At 35.8% G+C, this 22248-nt stretch overlaps 3 protein-coding genes across 10 annotated transcripts in view; 1 reads left to right on the forward strand and 2 right to left on the reverse strand.

Annotated features, from left to right (window-relative positions):
* Window positions 1-22248, reverse strand: part of LOC123865147 (focal adhesion kinase 1) — a 176093-nt gene that overhangs the window by 47716 nt on the left and 106129 nt on the right. For 4 of the 8 annotated variants that reach the window (XM_045905995.1, XM_045905993.1, XM_045906004.1 and 1 more), the window contains exon 1: window positions 6954-7101. The exons of the other annotated variants lie outside the window; for them this stretch is intronic. The gene's annotated coding sequence lies outside the window, so the exon portion shown is untranslated. Of the gene's footprint in view, window positions 1-6953; window positions 7102-22248 lie in introns of those variants that run through there. 8 annotated transcript variants of the gene reach the window in all.
* LOC123865161 (protein ALP1-like) lies at window positions 12227-14879 on the forward strand. The gene is made up of 3 exons (XM_045906029.1): window positions 12227-12300; window positions 12411-12527; window positions 13662-14879. Exons 1-3 carry the CDS (start codon window positions 12227-12229, stop codon window positions 14539-14541), a joined length of 1071 nt encoding a protein of 356 aa, XP_045761985.1. The 3' UTR covers window positions 14542-14879.
* LOC123865167 lies at window positions 12522-14994 on the reverse strand. Its single transcript, XM_045906041.1, has 2 exons — window positions 14808-14994; window positions 12522-13341 (listed from the first exon to the last, which is right to left on the reverse strand). Exons 1-2 carry the CDS (start codon window positions 14992-14994, stop codon window positions 12728-12730), a joined length of 801 nt encoding a protein of 266 aa, XP_045761997.1. The 3' UTR covers window positions 12522-12727.

The raw sequence follows: 22248 nt of genomic DNA on the forward strand, positions 1-22248 counted from the left end.
CGAAACCGAACACTGACGTTATGTCCAGTAGAAAGAATATTTTCCTTTTGCGGCAATGCGTAGCCGAAACCCACTCGATATTGATCATGGTCGTAGCCAAGGCGGCGGGGCTTGGTTTGAGGATGTTAGCCTTTTTTTATACAAGTTAGCCCGTGACTTTAATCTTTTCTAGTGGTAAGTGATGATGCAGTCTAATTTCTTGGCCGTTAGGGCCATACTAACCATATAACTAGCCATGACCGAAGCCTCCCACCAGACCAGAAATTTAGAAATGGCGACTGCGCCTAGGAAGCCGTCAAAAACCTAAGCCTAAAATAATACTTACACTATTTCTTGCATTTGCTTACCAATTTTTTTTTGGAAATATATCAAACATTTCGCGCTCACTTCACTCGCGCTTTGAATTTCTATTACTTGGTGTAAACCCCGCAATTTCGTTTGCATGAATTTAGATTTTTAAAAATTCCGTGGGGGATTTTCCGGGCTAAAAAGCCACCTAAAAAAAATGTCTGGGATGCAAGTTACCTCTGAATAGTAAGTACCAAAATTTTGGTAAAGAAGATGGGCCGTGAAAGGGTAACAAATAGATAGGCAAATAGATATACTGTCGTATTCGTAATATTAGTATGGATAGGAAGCTTTAAAAATAAAATCTTGCTATGTCTACACTCGTTTCCCTTTCACTTTAATTTTTTCTGTATTGAACCAAAAACACTTACGCTCACTGCGCTCGCGCTTTTTTATTGTTGTATTTTATCTCACTGTCAAATTGAAAGGCGAAATTCCACTAACCAGGTAATTAGCCCATAAAGTTGAGCGAATGTTATTTTCCTCATGACAGGATTCAGTTCCGGCCCTGATAAAACCTCTCCCGAAATCGATTCCTGGCTACGGCCATAGTATTGATACTGTGAAGGTGGAATTACAACTTAAATGTAAATTTAAGTTAAAATGCAAAGATTGTATGCATGAAATGTATAACATTTTGCTTTACAAAACTAGAGTTTTTAAAAGCTATTTAAATAAATAAATCTTTTATTTAAAATCACATTGCAAACACAGTTCACCAATCAAGACACGGCAACATACAGAGAAAAAATACAAAACTTACAAATAAACTGAAATATCTAAATAGGCTTTCCATGCATTTCAGAGAGAACCACCGCCTATTTCTTCAAATACTTCAAATTTTTAAATTTCTTCAAATCTAAACCCCGTATTTTTGATGGTGGTAGCCTGTAAATCAAAAAGAGGCAGGTGGCAACCCTACTTGCCACATGACATTACAGAATGAAAAATTGTTTTCATTACTCGGTAAGCCTACTGCCATAGTTTCACAGAAAGTGTGACGGTAGTTGTGACCTCTGATTGGTCGACTCTCTTTCACTATTTGCTAAAATTGATGATTGCAACAACAATTTTTTCTTTTTTGTAATCAAAAACAGAACACGGACGTCATACAGGTTGACTAATTGCAATCATTTCTGACCGGCTAACATTGTTCCGCTAGTGGCTCAAACTCACTGTCGCAGCAAGAACATGGTAAATTCAGCCAATCACAGCAATTAGAATTGGTTATCACAAATGCACCGATCTAGGAACCGAGAATACACGAACCAGGGCAGATAGAGATGAGAACAATAATATCATACGTAGGAAATCGACGGGGGATCGTTGACAATGATCCTCTTAACATAAAAAATATCATTTAACAGGAAATACAGCTATTTAATTAACGACTTAATTATATTTAAACGGTAGCATAGTGTTTAAGTAAAACACCTTATTTAAATTGACAAAGCAAAAATAAAGTGTGTCTTTGCCGCGGAAAACCTTGTTACAAAAAAAATATGATAATAATAGCGGTAATTTAATAAACATTAAAAAGTAAAATAGAGATATTAAAGAAGAATCAACATTTACAAGCATAAGTTTTACTGGTCTTAACTATGGAAGAACTATGAAAAGGGTATTTTTTTAAATACCAATCTAGTATCAATTTTTGAAAATAGAGTGAGTATAAATATAATCTCTACTTTACGGATTCAGTCGCAGGAATAACATGGTTATAAATAAATTTTATTAGTTGTATAATTAGGTGTCATAAAAATATCATGAGAAATTTTATTTCCTCTTTTTGCACCTAAGTACTTTACTTTCGAATAAATTACATATGCTGAATCGTAAGGAATAGTATATTTCATTACAAGTGCGGAAAGGCTGTCATTGCAAAGAGTTCCGACAAATGTCTACCCGAGCCGAGGCGTAGCTGAAGGCGAGGGTTGACAGTCGGAACGAGTTGCAATGACGGTTCCGCACGTGTACTGAACGACTATTTTTAATACAGTTGCGAAAAAATGAAGCAATTTAATAAAATAATAAAAACACAATAATCTCAACTAACTTAATTTAATTTAATTTAAAACAAATTTATTGTTAATAGATATAAAAAACTAGGGTCGAAATTACTCATTTTAGGCAACCATCAACTAAACTCGCAAAGAAAATTTCTGAAAAATGGCGCCAACCGTAGAATATAAGTAGAGTTTTTTTTTTCTTCACCCATTCTGGTAGGCAAAGGGAACTATGCCCATACAGCCAAGTCTTCAGTAGAAGTTTTTTATTGATATGAAATGAAAATGAAATTTAATGAGATGAAATGAAATGAAACCTAACCAAACTCATTCAATCAAATCATTAAATCTGATATTGAAACAAATTAGTAGCTTCTTTTTAGAAATATACGTATTTGCATGTATCATAAAAACTTCTATGAATTTTTTTAGTAAAAACTTCATGGTTGGTTTTTCTTTTTAATATTTTGACAGTTGGGAAAGAAAAAGCACGAGTGCGGGAAAGGTAAAACAAAAAGCACGATTATGTAATAGCCCACATCCCGAACGCTATACGTCCCTGCAATACGCTACTTTTTGAGCAACTGTATTAAAAATATATATTTTATCGATCTATGTTTACCATATCATATAAATTTGTAAATAAGGCCAGTAAATAATACCTTTAATGTGTAATAATTTAAAATGTCGCACTTACACGACGTATTAACTATTGCTACCATTTTGCCAGCTGGCTCATATTAAACAAGCCATCTCTGTATTTCAAGTACCTACTAGAAAAACATTTTCCACATAAGAGTAAATGAGTAACGTAAAGGTCCGAAGCTCCAGAGATCTTTGGTAAAACTTATGTAAAGATGTGCCAAGAATAGGATGAAAGATTTTGAGTTAGTGAAAGTAGTGACTGACAGTGGTTTAATGTGCTACTTAACAAGAACATAAGAATCGAGTTTTTTTTTGTATTTTTATTTAATTTGTACACATTGGCGGAGTCATTGTTGAATACACAAAACATTACCAAGTCAAGAACCACACAAACAAAACAGAAAGTTATAAGCAATTACATAAAACAGAAGTTAAAGTTATTATACTTCAAAACACAGAAGGACATCTATTAGGTAGGTACTAACAAACATAAAGTTTAATCAAGTTTCAACGAGATAAATAATGATATAAGATTTTGGAACTAGGCCATTAACCGATTAAACTAACTCACATTTCTAATTTCATATTTCCACTTTCCAACTCTCTAAGCATGTTCCCTAATAAGACAGAAGTCAGCAACGACATCACTTCAGAAACTCGACACTTAACTAAATATACTCCAGAAAGCTGTTGAAGTTTGAAGCTGGATCCATGAATCAGCATGCGCCTATTTGTATAGACGTTTGTTTAACAACAGCCGCTGGCTGTCATGTCATACGCACACTCGTAAAATATCTTATGGGACGAGTTGCCTATTCCTTTCGCGTTCACATTCCAACCGAGTATAACATCAAAGATAATTAGCGGCAGAAACGCTTTAACATTGCAAATATGGACGGAGTGAAGAACTGAGTAAACTAAGTCGATCAAGGAGAACTTCATAGCACTAAAGCGAACTAGAAATATAAAAGAGACGTTCAAGTTCGACCCTAATCGTACGCAAAGTTGAGAACAAACAGTTTGACACAAAATTTTAAACGGGAGGCAATGATACATGGTAGGTAACTTGTTTATATAAAGATGGAAGAAACTAGGTCACTAGTACGTGCATATATTCAAATGAAATACGTACACAATGAAATGCCGAATGTAAACAACGAAAAAAATTTCATCCAATGCAAAAAGGCATTCGAGAAAATTCGAAGCACATTTCAAGATTAATCTTTGTTCGTTCCCCTCGAGCTCTTTGCGGATCGTAGTAAATGGGTTATTACGACCGAACCCATAATTTCTGGTCGCTTGCGTAAAATCTCTAGTATTATAGACCAGCGGGGATATATTACGACAGACATGTCTTTAAGCTTTTATTACTGCATCGCGTATGTGGTCGTGTTTTCCGGGTATTATAAGCATTATATTGTTAGTAACGTTTAGTATTAACTGCTTATGATTGTGGTAATATATCTACTATTACTACCAGTACCTATATATACAGTACAGCTAGGGTATATTTAGATATGCTAGATTTTGTTCTATCAGTGAGGGCTGTATATTTTCAGAATGATTTTCCCGTCCCTTTGCCCGAAGCTATCTACACCAGTACAGCTAGGTTAGCAAAAACTTTCATAAAATATCATCACATAAACTTTTTGTCATTTCCGCTCACGGAATAAACTTGACTAATAGGGGTAGCACTACAAAAAATATTTGCAAGTGGTTTTTGATGTTCTTCCAGAAACTTGAAACGTGACCGACTATCGTCTCAGTCAGAATGTATTTTCTCCAGCAAAATCATGAGCGGCGTCACTGTGACAGTTAAAACCACTATCTATTTTGGATTAACTGATTCAGAGGTGATATACGGATGTATCAGTGGACATCTAGTTTGGTTGACTCAGCTTTTTACATTATATAAATATTTTCTAACCGCACATTATATTATGAGTAAACCCCACTCCAATAGACCCGCACTTATTTCATTTATGGTATATTTGGGGCTTCTTGTACCTTTATGCCAGGAATTTCTATAGTAGGTGCTTTATAAATTTGAGATTACTATAGTCCATAGTTTATCCTTTACTAGCTTACGGGCTGTGGCTTCGCATGTTATTTAGCAACCTTCGACTAGAGAAACTTAATTTACTAGTGTAGTCTTGATTAAATTAATTTACTGGTAAAATCTTGAATAACCCGTCGATTCTCTAAGGTGTACTTATTGATAAATCATTATGTTGTCTGTCTGACAGTAAATAAATGTCTCTATATTAATACCTAGGCACAATTTAAGTATTTGAAAATCACAAATTATTAAATGCAAGTATATGACCATAATAAATAATATTTAAATTGTTAATTATCATTCGTACTGCAAAAATAAACGCTTTAAATAAAAACGGACGTGGATGGCTGACTTTACTATTGTGTATATTGAAGGACAATGATATGGAGAGAGTCGTTAGTTTTAAAAGCTTACAGCAGGAAACATAAACCTTCTGTAAACTTTCCACCATATAGCGCAAACTCTATTTCCTGAAACTGCACCCAAACGCTGTTTCATTAAAAGAACTTTTACGGTGCTTTCAAACATTTAATTTCTTTTCGGCGAGTTCAACCGGTTTTTACAGCCGGTACCGTGTCATGTTTAGGTTCACTTATAAATAGGCTATTGTTTTATAGGAATACAATGAAACTATCAGGCCAATTTTGAATGTTGGAGCGATTCCAAGTCTCGGCTAACAGTTCAATCGTCCCGTTGCCGAGAGCTATTCGGAATTCAGATTCAACGCCAGAAAGTTTTGCTACCTCTGGACATGTTTTCGTTTCGAAATTTGTACTACTGAATAAAATATTTTTTTGTTTTAATAGACATTTGGCACAGTATTTGAATATTACGTTAATTTATTTGCTGCCCTATGGCTGTCCTATTTTTAACCCCCGACCCAAAAAGAGGGGTGTTATAAGTTTGACGTGTGTATGTGTGTTTATTTTGTGTATCCGTCTGTGGCATCGTAGCTCCTATACTAAGGAACCGATTTTAATTTAGTTTTTTTTGTTTGATAGGTGGCTTGATCGAGTGTTCCTATAATCCAAGAAAATCGGTTCAGCCATTTGAAAGTTATAAGCTCCTTTCTAGTTACTGTAACCTTCACGTGTCGGGGGGGTTATAAATTTTTAATTTACACTTGTTCCTTGACTATATTTTTACTAAAGTTCATCTTTATTAAAATTATATTATTAACAATATTAAAGTTAAAGTAAGGATGTCTAAGTATTTAATTAAAATTGTTAATCCATAGTAATACATAATCCATGTTTACTTAATGGCAATATAATGAGGAAATATGAGTATAAACAAATGCGAGGTTGTTATCATTTGTTCACAGTTCTAGCTTTTCCTAATAAATATGTTCCTTGAATTACGGAATAATTTACTACTATTTATAGTATAAGTTCTCGTTATTAATTTGTACAATGGTTTGATGAATAATGTCGTAATAAAGCATTTAAGTATTTTGAGTTGGGTTAATCGAGATATGATCAGACGTGATTGATATAAATGCAAAATGATATTTCATAAATTATTTACTTGGTTCATATTAACAAACACAATTTAAAAATTATGGGCTGATCTTTGAATAACCGAAAAAATTGTTTTTATTTTAACAAAATTTCCAAAAAATAACTGTCGCAACGTCTTTATTTCTCAGTTAAATTCTGCGATTGAATAATCGGCCTTTTAAGTTTAGACCAAAATAACAATAACAGGTATGTACCTACGTAGGTATATTCTCTGTAAAATAATCATATACCTAAGTTGATTATATTTTAGAGCACGCGCAGAATCTGTTATGTAGTTAACAATAAATAAATATACTACTAAGCAGACGGTTGTAGTAAATTATAAAGATTAATATTTCCATCACTGGTAACAAAATGATAAAATAAATAAACCACCATAAATCATAACACTAGCAACACAAGCAGCAAAAATAAAATAAAAACATCGATAAACTTCAAATTTAAAATTTCGAATTCAGAACGCGTCAACTCAATTCGAATTGGATAACGCGTTGTAACCGCGCGAACGGCGGCGTGCGCGCATCGAGACTGACCGGAGACTAAGCCAAGCATCACATCATTCACCTTTCAACTGCCATTCCATTTTAATCAACAACAATTCCTATATGCGTGAAAGAGAGAGCATACATTTAACGCTTATTATGGATGATCTCCAGGTGTGCTATTGTTCTTTCGCAAAGATTCGGGTAATGCTGATCGCAAATAACGAAGCCGCACGCACTTGCCGTTTTACAGGCATTTTTCAGTACTGTAAATGCGAATAACGTCACTATGTGTTAACCTTTCCGTCCGCTTTGCAGGCTGTGTTAAGTTTGAGGGAAAATCCGCAACGAGGAAACCCGTCGAAAAACCAAAGCAACTGGCATAATATCTCTAACGATTTGTGAGATGAAGTGGCAGTAAGCAGACCATGTCTTTGACAGAAATGATGGCTGTTAAAGCAGATGCGTTCTAAAATGGCAACTGCTTATAGAAAATCACAGTGTGGGATGACCTCCAATGCGTCGGAATGATAACTTTAAATTGAGGCGAAAAGTAGGCAGAAGAGGAAGGTGGAGGACCGTGTGTGGCGGCGCACTCTTCAAAAGGCCTATGTCTAGTAGTGGGTGCATAATATAGGCTGATGGATTAATAAGTCCATCCATCCATCAAAGAAATACAGCTGCTGCGATTGTCATCTGTATTTTTGCGTGCTACCGATGGGTCAATGAAGTCAAACTGTTCGTCATTCGCGTTATTCGTTTCAGCGAAAAATGCATCGCATTCGGCAGGCGTGTGTAAAATTTGTGGTGCTAGCTGTAATGTGCGAACAGTTTTACAGATTTAAGACTTTAAGTCAAGGCCGATATCCATTCATTTAAAACAACGTTGTTTGTGAAATATCAGATGCGCCTACATGGCACTTTACGACGCGTAACAGCTGTAGGCATCGCTTTTATTTATAGCTTACATTAACACACACGTCGTCGTATGAGATAATAGTGCTGCGAAAGTTTACGATCGAAATATTGAAGCGTTTGAACTATTAACATACACAAGTTATGAGAAGTTTAGCATCGACTAAGTAGTTTGATTATAAAATCTGGATTGCTATTCATCATCATCATTTCAGATGTCCATTGTTGATCATAGGCGCTACCGCGTAACCACACCTGGTCATTAGCCTTCCTCATCCTGCCATTATTGCTATTCAAGTGTTAGTATAACGATTGATTCACAAGTGGTTTTGTTAGTTTAAACTGAAATGGACATTATTATAAAAATACTCTGGAAGAGGTGTGATATACCGAGTGTACCGACCGAGCGTACCGGGACTTAAAGTTGACACTTGGTATCAAATGGTCTTCTTGTTGACACTATGTTGACAGATGTCTCATCACTAACATTTAGTTTCGAATACGCTCACATCTCACAACGATAAGGCCACCAAATTGTGCTACTTACTTTTTTTTGTTGTGTAATGTTTTATTTTTGTGTTTCTTTTTATGATGGTGCACAATAAAGCATATTTCAATTTCAATGACGCTCACTGCTGCTATTAGCGCTAAAATAGGCGAAAATCAAGTTACTTCAAAACAGGTCAAAATCGCAAGTCCCGCATGTATTAATAAAAGTTAATGGTTTAAATACAAATCAAGACAGACAAACAAGACGTTGCGGAAGACAGGATTCTACCAACTTAAATGCTAATTTGACAAATTAACATTTATTTTCTGTTCTTATTTGTTGTTGATGTTCTAAAATTATCCGCGCTGAATTTGTAACTAACTTAAACATTAACGAAAGGCACGGTATTATGTTTGGGAGATGACTGAGTTAATTAAGGAGTTTTAATTGCTTTTTGCTGATTGTTGACGCATTAAACAAACATTTGTTTAATGTTTGCCGTTTTTTAGCTTTTTATTAAGTAGGTACTGTATCTTTTTATCGAATTTCTAGAATATCATTAATTATTCTCATCTCCTTGGCTTTAACTCTCTGTTATAAATTTTTCCTAATACACCTTATATATGTAACTAGATGATGCCCGCGACTTCGTCCACGTGGAATTAAAAATTACTACTCCTAAATAAAAAGTAGCTTTTGTACATCCCCGGGATGTAAGCTAACTCTGCACCAAAGATCAATATCGGTAAAACTGTTGGGCCGTGAAAAGCTAACAGACAGAAAGACAACTTTCGCATTTATAATATTATGCATATGGATGGATATTATGGAGTATGGATTTAAACGGTATATTGGTGGTAAAACCTAGCACATTATTATATTTTACTAAATAAATACCCACCAAATTGGTAGCATAAACGCATTATTAATTTTTATTGAAGTACGTCGACAATGCGGAACAATCAGCGACGCGGAGGTCGTTGTACAAGCGGCGCGGGCGCACGATCATGAGTCATGTAAACAGTCTGTGCCAGTTTACGATGTGTGCAGAGTAGAAGTTACAGGAGAAATTGCGATTACCCAGAAAGAGATAATTTTTAGTTTTTTTTAGGGTTCCGAACCTCAAAAGGAAAAAAGGAACCGTAATAGCATCACTTCGTTGCCTGTCTGTCCGTCTGTCAGTATGTAGTGTCTGTCAAGAAAACTTATAGGGTCCTTCCCGTTGACCTAAAATCATGAAGTTTGGCAGGTAGGTAGGTATTATAAGCACAAGTAAAGGAAAAAATCCGAAAACCGTGAATTTGTTGTTACATCACAAAAAAAATTAAATGTAGGTAATATAGGTACTTTCAATTTTCAAAGTAAGATAACTATACCAAGAATCATATGAAAGGGCTTTACGGCAACGAGAATTACGATGCGGTATTGGCAGAGTGAACTATTAGGGTGTTACAACCCCATTGTCAATAACCTTAGGTAGCCATCTTATCTATTTCTTTTTACATTTTAGAGGATAAAATAAATTTCAAACATAGAAAAATAAATAACCAATATCTACTTTCATTTTTACAATATACTTTACTTACACATGTTTTATGTCCAAACAATTTTATTCTAGGTAAAAGTGTTCGTAGCACAATCTGTTATCCAGTTACACTGTACCGTCCTTTCATTGGGGCTGGTGCGGGGTGCCGCGCGAACAGATCGTGAGGAGCCCGATTTATTGAAAACGTCAACACGATTAGAAGAGCCAACCGAATTGAATTGTGATTGAAACGAATAGTAGCAATGACATTCTAAATAGAGCCCTACTCTACTTCTTCTCAATTGGAATAACTTGGCTATGGTTTCGTTCGCATATTTATATGAAACTAGATGATACCCGCGATTTCATCCGCGCGAATCAATGACTTCTATGTATACTTATACAAATGTCATTAGCGTGAATTTAGGTTATTTTAAAATCCAGTGGAAATTTTTTTATTTAGGTATTACCCTGATAAAAGCAGCCTATACGGGATCCCTACATGGTGCAAGCTATGTGGATATTGAGTAGCGGTAACACGTTTATATTTAAGCTACGCTTCTGTGCTTCAACTTTATAGCATTGATAGTTTATTTTTGAAATAGCTGTGATACACATACAGACGGACGGACAAACGGACTGGGTGTGGGTGAAACTATAAGGCTATACTAAAAATGATACAGTGTCCAGCCTCTATGCCGCTTCCTATGACTTGGTTTGCAAGCATCATATTCACAGATGGCTGCTACATCAAACATGTACAAGTTCCTACTCGTTCATTACTGGTCATTTTCTAAAACTTATTTCTATTTTATGCCGTATGATAGACCCTTAATATCGCCCGAAAAATAGCGAAATATAATTATTACGATATCGATAATTGTAAATACAACGCCTCAGTCAATAATTGCACAGCAGGTATATAAACTTGGTATTTTATTGCACCGCTCTGAATCAGTATCTTTGCTGTTAACATTACCGCGTGCTGTTGCAAGTATCGAGAAATGTTTGACTGCTTCTTATCGCCCATTAGCGGCGAGCTTATGTATGGGCGGCCTTGACCTATTATGGGCTTGAAAGTAGCTTAATGCTGCCGCCACGCACGGGTATATTTTTTAATTTTTTCTTTATTGCTTGATGCGATAGGCCTGGTGCAGTTAAGCGATTTATTGCTTGCAGACAAGCCCCCAGGCGGGCGACCGGCGAAGCCGTGTATACCGGCTTTATATTCAAGGAGCTCATATTTTCCAAAATGATAACACGATCTCACGAGCTTCTGCGGTCCCGGTCACCACAAGTACCTACCTGAATTGACAGCAACGCAAAGGAATGGCGACACCACCATATTCGACACTACACGGAGAAAGAAGATTTTACAATAAAGTCTACGCCTTAGAAAAGCGAGGCCAGGCCAAAAATAAAAGGATACAGGTAGGAAGGCACTACCTTGAGGCCAGCACCCCGATTAACTTAACTTCATCAGCCCTAGGGCTTGAAGGCAACGTCTTCCTACATGACTCGGAACTTGGCTTATGACGCTTCGGTTTATTGAACCTGAGTAGTCTGCATACCCCCGAGACCGTGGTTTCCAAGGTCATACGGATCCACTTCCGGGTAGCGTAGGGATCGGGAATCTGGTAAGGTGTTTTCGTTTTCGCTTCAACCGCTACTTTTTCATGAAATAGCAAACTGTTTTTATTACTAATATTGAAGTTTTTGATGACGATTTCATCAATTATTTTCACACTTTATTATCAATTAAGTACTTGCTTCATTACATGGGCAAGTCATGCAGCTACATTTCTCATAAAGCAATTCGATAAAATCGAAAGTGACAACTTTAGTCGGCTTTCTTTTAGACAAGTTGGTTGTTATCAAGACTGCTTTTTAATCAGCTTTATTTATACAAGCCAATTAAAATAAAACAATCTTTCTCGCAGCTACATTCAATGTCTATGTAATTACGTAAAATCAAATACCAGTATATCCACTATCTATGTAAATCTCGAGGGATACGAGTGAGTAGTGATCTAACAAGTGCTTGTTTCGCTTAGAGCGTGTCCACACGGCGCGTTGCGTTGCGTTGCGTCGTCGCAACGCAAATATTTTGACGCATAGCCGGCCACACGGGCGCTGCAGCGTTACTATGACGCAGTCAACGTTCCGTCGGCGCAGCGGCGACGCACAGTTGCGGCAAGTATTTTGAAAAAAATTCGCAGTCAGTCTATAGCAAATCATGGATCGGAAAAGACGTCTAGCATTGCTCCTATTACTACGTCACCGCCGAAATCGACGCAAGATCACAAGACGGTACTGGATCAGTCCTTTCATTTCATTAAGAAATCGTGATGGACAGTTTTTTTTTTTTTAGAATATCGGGAGTTGCTATTAGACGAAAAGAAGTTTTATAATTTTTTTAGAATGAGTGTATCCAGCTTCGAATGTTTATTGAAGTCCTTAGAACCACACATACGAAAAAACTATACTAATATGAGGAATCCAGTGGAACCAGTAGAAATGCTGGGAATCACTTTAAGGTAACTATATAAATATATTTAAGTAATAAAAATATAACAGTTTTTTTGGTTTGTTTAATTAGTAATCAACTCACAAATAATCAGCAATTGTCATAATTTTAAATTTAGACATTATTTAAGAGAGTAATCAACTCACAAATAATCAGCAATTGTCATAATTTTAAATTTAGACATTATTTAAGAGAGATATCATCCAGTAATTACAAATTAGAAAAATCGTATTCAGTTTCTTCACTTGCTTGAGATGTTTCTGGAGATGTAATTGAATTATTAAAATCAGAAATGTATGTACTTTGAAAATTTGCTGTTTGATACCCATATGGTGGTTGGTGAGACGTTGATGGGCCACTCACATATGATGATGTTTGTCCATACCGCATTTCATCTATAATTTGTATAACTTTACTTTGGAAACGGAGAGTTTCTCGGTCGGAAAATTCTTGAATAGATGGCAATATAGCTCTGAAAAAGGACATATGGCGATTTTCCGGCTCCTTGAGAAGTTTTAGTCCTTCTCTTTCAAACTCATCCATTTGCATTGCCCTTTTGCGCGCGACTGGAACATAGCGCGGAGTGTTGTCTGTGGTAATGTCATCATTTGTAGACGTAGATTCATTGTTGATTTCTCTAGGCGAGTCTAAGCTAGATTCGGTGGCATTTTGTTCCACTTTTCTCAAAAAAAGGAGTTGATTGTATAAATGATACTTCTTCAGTTTCGTAGCGCCCGAGCCCGATTTTGATGCTTCTTTTAATTTTTTTGAATATCTGAAGTAATTATCTTTTACACTTCTCCATTTTTTTATTAAATCATTACCTGCAAAACCAATAGTAAACATGATTTAATAATTTATACATAGTGAATTTCTCGATAAAATTTAATGACATATTCAGATATCGTTAACAAACACTATGTGACCGACTCTGGAATCGTGAAAATATAACAGCTGTTACATACAAAAAGCAATACCTACTGAATCAAAATGTATGCAACAGCTGCTATTTTTTTCGCGATTCCAGAATTAATTGGTTACATAGAGAAAGTTATTTGCTATCGATGTCTGAATATGTCAGTATTTTTTTTCGGGTATCTATCTATCTCATAAATGCATATTATAATAATTATTTTCTTTTCAGATACCTAGGAAGTGGAAATTCAATAACTGATTTACATTTCAAATTCAAACGGGGAAAATCTACTATTGCATATATAATACAAAGAGTTTGTCGTGCTATATGGACCAATCTTCTTCGAGACAACATCCCTGAACTGACAACTGAAAGTTTCCAAACAATAGCGAGGGGTTTTGATGTAAAGGCAAATTTTCCTCAATGTGTTGGTGCCATCGACGGCAAACATATCCGCGTGTGTAATCCTGCAAATAGTGGCTCACTTTTTTTTAATTATAAAGCCTTTTTTTCGATTGTGTTGCTAGCTATTGTGGATTCAAATTACAAATTCGTATTTGTCGACATCGGTGCATACGGAAAAGAATGCGATTCAACCATATTACAAAATTCTAAACTGTACGAGCTAATGATTAACAACAACTTACCACTACCTCAACCCCAGCCACTCTCTGGTAGCAATATACCAACCCCGTATGTATTTGTGGGTGACGAAGCTTTTGGACTGAGCAAACATATTATGCGTCCATATGGCGGTCAAAATCTCGACTTACAACAAAAGGTTTTCAATTACCGTCTAAGCAGAGCCAGAAGATATGTCGAATGCGCTTTTGGGATTATGGCTAACAAATGGCGCATTTTTCACAGACCGATAGACGTGTCCTATGACTTCGCTACTGACATTATAAAAGCATGTTGTGTATTACACAATTTTGTCGCTGATCGAGATGGTTTTAGACAAAGAGATAAATTTGCTATAAGTGTTGATGAATTTCTCCCAATACAACCCGTACATGAAGAACAGACAGCACCGAATGTCATAAGACAGCAATATGCGACCTATTTTATGACTAGAGGAACTCTGCCTTGGCAGCTAAATAAGGTATAATTGTATTATGAGGGTTTTCAAGATTTTCTTGCACCGCCAATTCCGCGATCAGTAAAAAAATAATATTTTATACCTACTCAGCGTAGTCTAGGTTAGTTTTGAGCTAAGTAATAAAATAGTACTCACGCTAATCTAAATTCCCTAAGTTTTAAAATTTTAGAGTGTCGAGATATTAATTTTGTACTGATCGCGGAATTGGCGGTGCAAGAAAATCTTGAAAGCCCTCTTAAATAAAAAAAACATAAATATCTGTACTGTGAACTCACCAACTTTATTTTTTCGTTCAGCTGTGAAATTCTCGTAATCAGGAAATAAAACTTTTGATATGTCTTCCCAGGCTTTTGTTTTTAAATTTTTATTTTTAAAATCTACGTTTGACTTGTCCCATATAATTTCCCTTTCCTGTATCAATGTAATCAAGTAATCTATGTCAATTTCTTCAATGGTATTCATTTTACCCTGCAAATAAAACTAATTACCCTGCAAATAAAACTAAATACAAAAACGTAAACGTAAAACGAAATGAGCTTCCGTGTATCCTCTCTGTCAACGCACAAGCAACTGAGCGCTGACGCTCCGACGTCGCACGAGTACACCCCCTCCCGCTTCGTCTCGGGGGCTGCTGTCCGTCATGTGTGCGTTGCGACGACGCAGCGCGCCGTGTGAACACCTTGGTTATTTGTATGTAAAACAACGCAGTGGTAGCGCTGCGTCGACGCAACGCTGACGCAACGCGCCGTGTGGACTGGCTCTTAGACTTCGCGCACACGGGCGTAAGATCCGCAAGATCCACGAGAGGAGCAAACGCCGCCATACCGCATTTTTTAATTTGTAGTGCAAACACATCTGTTGGTAGGTACTTACTTGGTAGACGTTTAGTCTACCAAAAAGGAGAGGAGACATATTATATTCAGTCGACCAGTCAGATTCATAATAGATGACATGAAAAAATTATCACGTCATCTTCATCTTTTAAAAAACTGATTGTTGACTGTACACATCTCTTCTGCACTCCACTTAGGTGGATACCGGGCCGTATGCAGCCTAACTTGATCCCAAGGTATAACTACTCTGTAAGTACCTAGTTGATTCGAAGATAAACACTATGTCAAAAATAGCAGTGGTAACGTCAACAGCATCGGGCGTGGCTTAGAAATGCGTGAGCAAAAGTCATTTCAGCATCATCATCGTTGCGCCTACCCTTATTGGTCAAGTTCAGACGCATTTCCAGTTTTGCGTACATTTTTTGCGTCTTACGGGCCGCATCGTGGTGTGAAATTAGCTTACAGTTATCGACTGATCAGACAAGTGCTGGTAGGTATCGCTTAAACGTAAAGGGACCACCGTTGTACAGCTCTGGCGCATGATGTAATGCCTCACAGATATGCAAGGCTGTGAGAATTAGGTAAGTACGTTCAACGTCGGAGCAGGGTTTTATTCCTCTTAGTTTATGAACTAAGTAAATACTTTACGTTTATGCAACCAAAATCCGTACAGATCCAAAACGGTTCTACGTATCAACGGAACTAGATACTTATAATCGCGAAGAAAATTCCACGTATTCTTATTCTTGAGTCTTATTAAATACTTGGAAGTTTTCGGCACAAAGAAAGACTTTTTTTAATGAAGTAAAAGTTCTTCAGGCGCGATTTGAGAGATTGCTTTAGAGTATCTCAAATCTTTTTTCGGTGGAAGTGACATACATGTCACTTCAGCCGGTCATTGGTCCAACCACTCGTTTCGACCCTATAATTTTTTTGCAGTGATATCGAGAATTTAGCCATCTAGCTTAGTCATTGTAAATTGATCTTTGAAAAATATTAGTAACCATTTTTCGTTGGTAGAATTAATTAGTATTAGTAGTCTTTATTAGCCCTTATCTGTCTATCTTTGGACGTAGCTGTTGGGTTAATAGTAGTATGGCAAACTCATGTTAGCCAGAACAACAACAATCCTTTTGGTGGTCTGGTCTCTATAAAGTCTATTCCAGAAGCAAGGTGTCGTTCGACCAGTGAAACATATTAGTCGTCAAACATAAAAGAGAGTCGAAATAGAACAAACAGTATTACAAGATTAGTCTGCTCTTTGAGTACCTTTTGCATACTTTAACGGCGGCGGACTGGCTGATCGAATTCCATGCAATTTTTCCTCTCTGCTAACCGCTACATATTTTATACCTAAAATAAACCACTCCAGCTATGACTAAGTAATTAAAATAAAACTGCACTACAACTCCCATATTGGGTCTAGTCGTGATGATTACAAAACCTATTAACCACAATTTGCATACTAAAGGGCGTGACCGGCCTATAAATAATCGATATCGAACGAGACATCTATATCGAGAGACGGCTGGCGCAAATCGATTAATTAAAATTTATTAAAACGATCATCTAACCATATAAAGAGTAAGGTAAATAAAGTTCACGTCAGACATAACTTTTTTGAATTCCTGGAGCGGAAAGTCACTCGATGAATTAATTGACAGTGGAACTGTTCTTCGTGTTCCCTTTTGATTTAATGGCTTTTATAATCTGTATGGTCATTGATGTGCAAAAATAATTGCGATTGTTACCTTTTGATAGCAATGCAATAAGAAAAACCGGTCAAGTGCGAGTCAGACTCGCGAACCGAGGGCTAGATACCTTGGAAGGTAGGTATAGATAATTATTTATTAGTTTTAATATTTGGACCGTCTTCGAAATAAAATAATATAGATGGAACTACGAGTGATTAATAATAATAATTACTCAAGGAGACAAAAACTTAAAAAATTGCTATTTTTCAAGGTTTTATGTATGAGAGTAACTTGGAGTTATAATTTCTGTGAAAATCTCAACTTACTATCTATTCTAAATGAGTTGTAGACAATGGACGGATGGACAGGCAGACAGAGGAGACTCAGTTATAGGATTCCATAGAGTGTAGAACCGTAGATATTGATGATTGATCGATCAAAGCCAAATAAAATTGTTTTATAACATCTATATATTATGTATAATAGGTATAATAGAGACATCTTTACAATATTCCAAGACTCCGAGTACACTACAATAGAATACTTAGCTTAAAAATTGAACAATCCGGGAAAGACGTTTTTGTAATCCTTTGATCCGCGAAAGAAAGCAAAGCGTAAGTAGGTACCTATGTGCGAATGAACTGGTAGGTACGTAGAATAACAGTGTCTTCACGCCTTCTTTAAGCTTAAAAGAAAAGAATGCCTTTCTTACACCAACAGGTATATAGGTCTACTCTATATGTATAAGTGCATAGAGCTTTCACGACTTAACTTTGACTGTAGTCAAAATCTAATTTAATCCGAAGCGTCCTAGAACAGCTGTGTAATGGCTTGCCGTGGACCAAACTATCCACAAACCGCTATTTTATGGCTCTGCAGGCCATTTGGCTGAGTTATCTAATGCATTCCGCCATTCGTCGTGCAAGTCGTCGTGTTAGCCAATTCTTCCTGCGATGGTGATAGTTAAATCCAAAAAGATGTCTAGTGTGCATCGAAAAGATGGTGTCAAGATTTTGCAACACTTTTACTGTCACAACTGTTCAACTTATCAGCTTTCATCGTTTCTGAATGAAACTGGAATGGAATGTGAAACAGCAACTTTGTTCAGAAACTGATAAATATGTAAAAGCTGAAATGTTAAACAGTCGCTACATAGATGTATAATATCTTCAAAAGTTTTTTCGGAAAACTGTCATTTATAAAATAATGAGCGCCAAATTGACAGTTTTACGTGAGTAGGATATCTTATAGTAGGTTACCTATTCCTCCCTAACTCCTAATCATTATAACAAAAGTTATGATAATATCTTTCTGGTAGGTTTCCTGAAGAATAATAATTTGATAATAGGTAGATAAATCATTAATTGTATGTAAAGTGGCTAGCTAAGATATTCACGAAAAATCATTTGTGTTGACTTTTGATCCCGTGCAAAATTTATAAAGATTAGACTGTTTGTTTGAACTTCCTGAATTAGTACCTACTAAACAAAACCATGCCATCTGTTATAAAATAATAATAATATGAGGAAAATCATCGAGATTGATTTCAAGCGAAAAATAAAACTATAAAACACATAGTAATAATTAATTCCGGGTGTTTTCCAATAACAATTTATTATGTACATAATCTGTCAGTGGTTAAAGAAGGCACATAAAACTGGGGTTAGTGCTACCATGTTAAGTAGGCTTCTGCTACTTCAACAGTCGGACAGACAGACAGACAACAAAGTGATCATATAAAGGTTCCGTTTTTCTTTTTGAACCCTAAAAAGAGCCAAACTCGACTAAATACTTCCGAATATACTTACAAAACATCAATTTAATTACAATCAATACATCACATGCAGATTGCACATGAACTTACCAGTTACTAAGAGCATATCCGCAAAAATCCAAACGCATGGTGATTGTAAAAGCAAGGATGGCTCGATTCGTTTGAACTGTGACCATATATGAAATTCTTACCGGGTGATTAATTGTGAACGGAGCAGGCGTTTAATGGTGTTTTGACGTTGTAAACAGCGCCCTGAATTATTCGCTCACTTTTGTTTTTAACCGACTTCCAAAAAAGGAGGAGGTTCTCAATTCGTCGGGATCTTTTTATTTTTATTTTTTATATTTTATGTATGTTCCCCGATTACTCAAAGACCCCTGGACCGATTTGGATTTTTTTTTTGTTTGAAAGGGTATACTGTGCAGGTGGTCTCATATAAATTTGGTGAAGATCTGATGAATATCATCGGAGATGGAGAACATAACTCCTCAATGGATAAGAGCAAATTGCTCGCGATCATTATATTAGCTTAGTAAAAAGTAGGGTTTTAACTAGGCATAGCATATACACAGTGGGGCCACTAAAAATTGTGAAATAAAAAATTTTCAAAAGAAAATAAAACCGACTTCAAAAACCAAAAACACTAAAAAGTAGAAAATAATTTTTGTTTAGCTACACGTGTAATGCACCTAGGTATGAAGTCGGGCGAGCTTCACTCTTGGATTGCTAATTTTGTTTTAATATGCTCGCTCGACATCATACCTAGGTACATTACACGTGTAGCTAAACAAAAATTATTCTCTACTTTTTAGTGTTTTTGGTTTTTGAAGTCGGTTTTATTTTTCTTTTGAATTTTTTTTTTACATTTAGCTTCAGTAAGTACGAGTAGAGATAAGAGACATGGATTACGTTTTAAGTTCGGTTTTCTTTATATTATTACATTGATCAGTAATAGATTTGCGCTATGATTATTATGAGATGTTTCTGGGTATAATGCAGTCTTATAGTATGGAAATGCACTTTCCTGGATAGATAGAGACTAGGGAGGTAGATATAGGTGTAAAAGATTAACCCGCAGCCAGAGTGAACTACTGCTAACTACAATGCAAAGAAAAATAAATGGTTTGATGAGAGGTTTCGATTTTAAAATCTAGACGTAGGTTTAGACAGATGGACTACAGACAGCTTAACTGCAGCTCCGATGCAGTTTTATTGCAGTTGACATAACTGCTTCGCCACAGGTGCCGACTGACTACGTAGTCCGCGTGCAGTCAGTGTGAATTGCACACAGACTGCAATTTTGCAGTCGGCTTGCAGTCCAAATGCTCATATGCTTGGCGAAAAAATCCTCTTTACAAATTAAAAAAAATCCGGACTAATATTTACTTATTATGGTATTATATTATTGTACTTTTCTACATTATAAAAGAAAAACAGCTTTCTAGGTCCAAGGGTTTGGGCTGGGCGTGCGTTGATAAGTCAATCAGTGACCCAGTCGCGTTATTTTACTTGTATATGTATTGATTTTGTTCCGTAATTAAATCAGTTTGTCGAACAATTGTCATTTTAATGTAATGTATAGGTATCCGGAGGAAATAACCTCAATAATCGAGAATTTATAATATTCCACGATCTAGAGCAAATGCCTGACTTGAGTTAATGTCTGGAATTACAGGAAAAACAACTAATCATAAGATTTTATTGATAGCTGAAATAAAATACGAAAGTCAATGATAAATACTTGTCTGAGCCTTAAAGCGTAGAATACACTGTGTGTGATACAATTTACTGCAGGAAGCTTTTAAAAGTTCATTCAAATTCCATAAGTTTGTTTATAGGCAAGGAATTTATTAACAGATTAGAAAGTCTAAACTATTGAAGATAATATTTAAAAAATTCAGCAGCTGAATTGTATCTTTTTTCGCTATTTATGTTATGTTCTGTGTACTAATTTCCGTGGTGTATAATAAATGGATATTGATTTATTAATAAATTCATTTAACTTGGCTTCATAGTTATCCGAAAATGAAATACATCGTTTTGAAATTGTCAGAAAATGTAGTCAATCGTAGATCGTTGCAGTCGTAAATCGACTCTGTATATTCAAAAACTGAAATAAGTTTTTGTTTTACACGTGAACGATTTTATTGAATGTTCGTATCAAGAACTTCATGAGCGCCATGCATAGCATCGCTTACGCATTTCTGCGATTTGTTTACCAAGGAAAAATAAACTACATAAGTGCATCCTAAGCTTTAATAACAGCCAATCATATTTCTAGCAAGTCTCTATTCCAGTTTCCATATACGGTGTTTGATAACCGTGTGTTAATCATATTCGTATTGCCCTTAACAAGGTTGCTTGATGACATATGATGGCGACAACATTAATATTTGACGAATACATTAATATTTGAATGAAATTACGGAAAGTGACTGATGCGGATGGATTGTTGCTTGCCTATTGAACGCCTGATAGCAATTCCGCAGTTCGTAAATAACAGAAAATTGACAGGCTAAATTTAGGGCAGTTTCTTTGCGTAATTCTACAATTAAATCTATAAGAATAAGAAGGTGTACGTATGATATGAAGTTCACACCGTGCACACCACACGTATACACCGTCCACAGGTAGGTAGTTTTACATAGAACACTATATTATTATATGCGGAAAAACAAATAATCACGCCACATCGGAGCAAAGGATTGACGTGATTTTTTGCATCGAAAGACTTGAAGAGTGACATAGGCTACTTATTTATACCAGGAATCAAAAAGTTATCACGGAATTGTTAAAAATCTAATGTTGAAATCTATAGAGCGCACTTTGACTTTGCTAAGACTTAAGTTCCAAAAAAAACGAGACAGATTTATGCCAGCGGTATAACGCTGTCTCGTTTTAACAGTGACTTAAGTCTATGCAAAGTCAAAATTCACTCTATCGATCTCAGCCTTATTGTCTAGACTTTAGTTGTTTATAAAATCCTATACCTGTACCCATCCCAGGAACCTTCGTTTAAAAACCTTTGCTATTCCGCAATAAAGCCGGTATGCCTGTACCTATACAATTTCCTTCCTCCTACTTTACACTGACAAAGTTCCAGTTTTCATAAGACTTCAATTTTAACTTTCATTAAGTCGACAACTAATCCCACATAAGATATAAGAGTCGCAATTTATAGAAATGAAAGTGTGTACCAACATTTGTGGCCTAGAGTCAGACAGATATCTACAAAATAGGAAACGCTTGCTAGTTTCAAATACCTAACTTTCTAAGGCTTTTCACTCGAATATATTTTTTACTACTCTGAGTGAGTTAAATCATGCATTATAATAATAATGAATAGGCTTTATTGTTTTCTTATTGCTAGTTAATAAAAAACTAACAATTAAAAATAGGCCGCAAACTAAGAATG

Source organism: Maniola jurtina, chromosome 5 (assembly GCF_905333055.1).
Source record: "Maniola jurtina chromosome 5, ilManJurt1.1, whole genome shotgun sequence".
In the NCBI taxonomy this organism is placed as follows: domain Eukaryota; kingdom Metazoa; phylum Arthropoda; class Insecta; order Lepidoptera; family Nymphalidae; genus Maniola; species Maniola jurtina.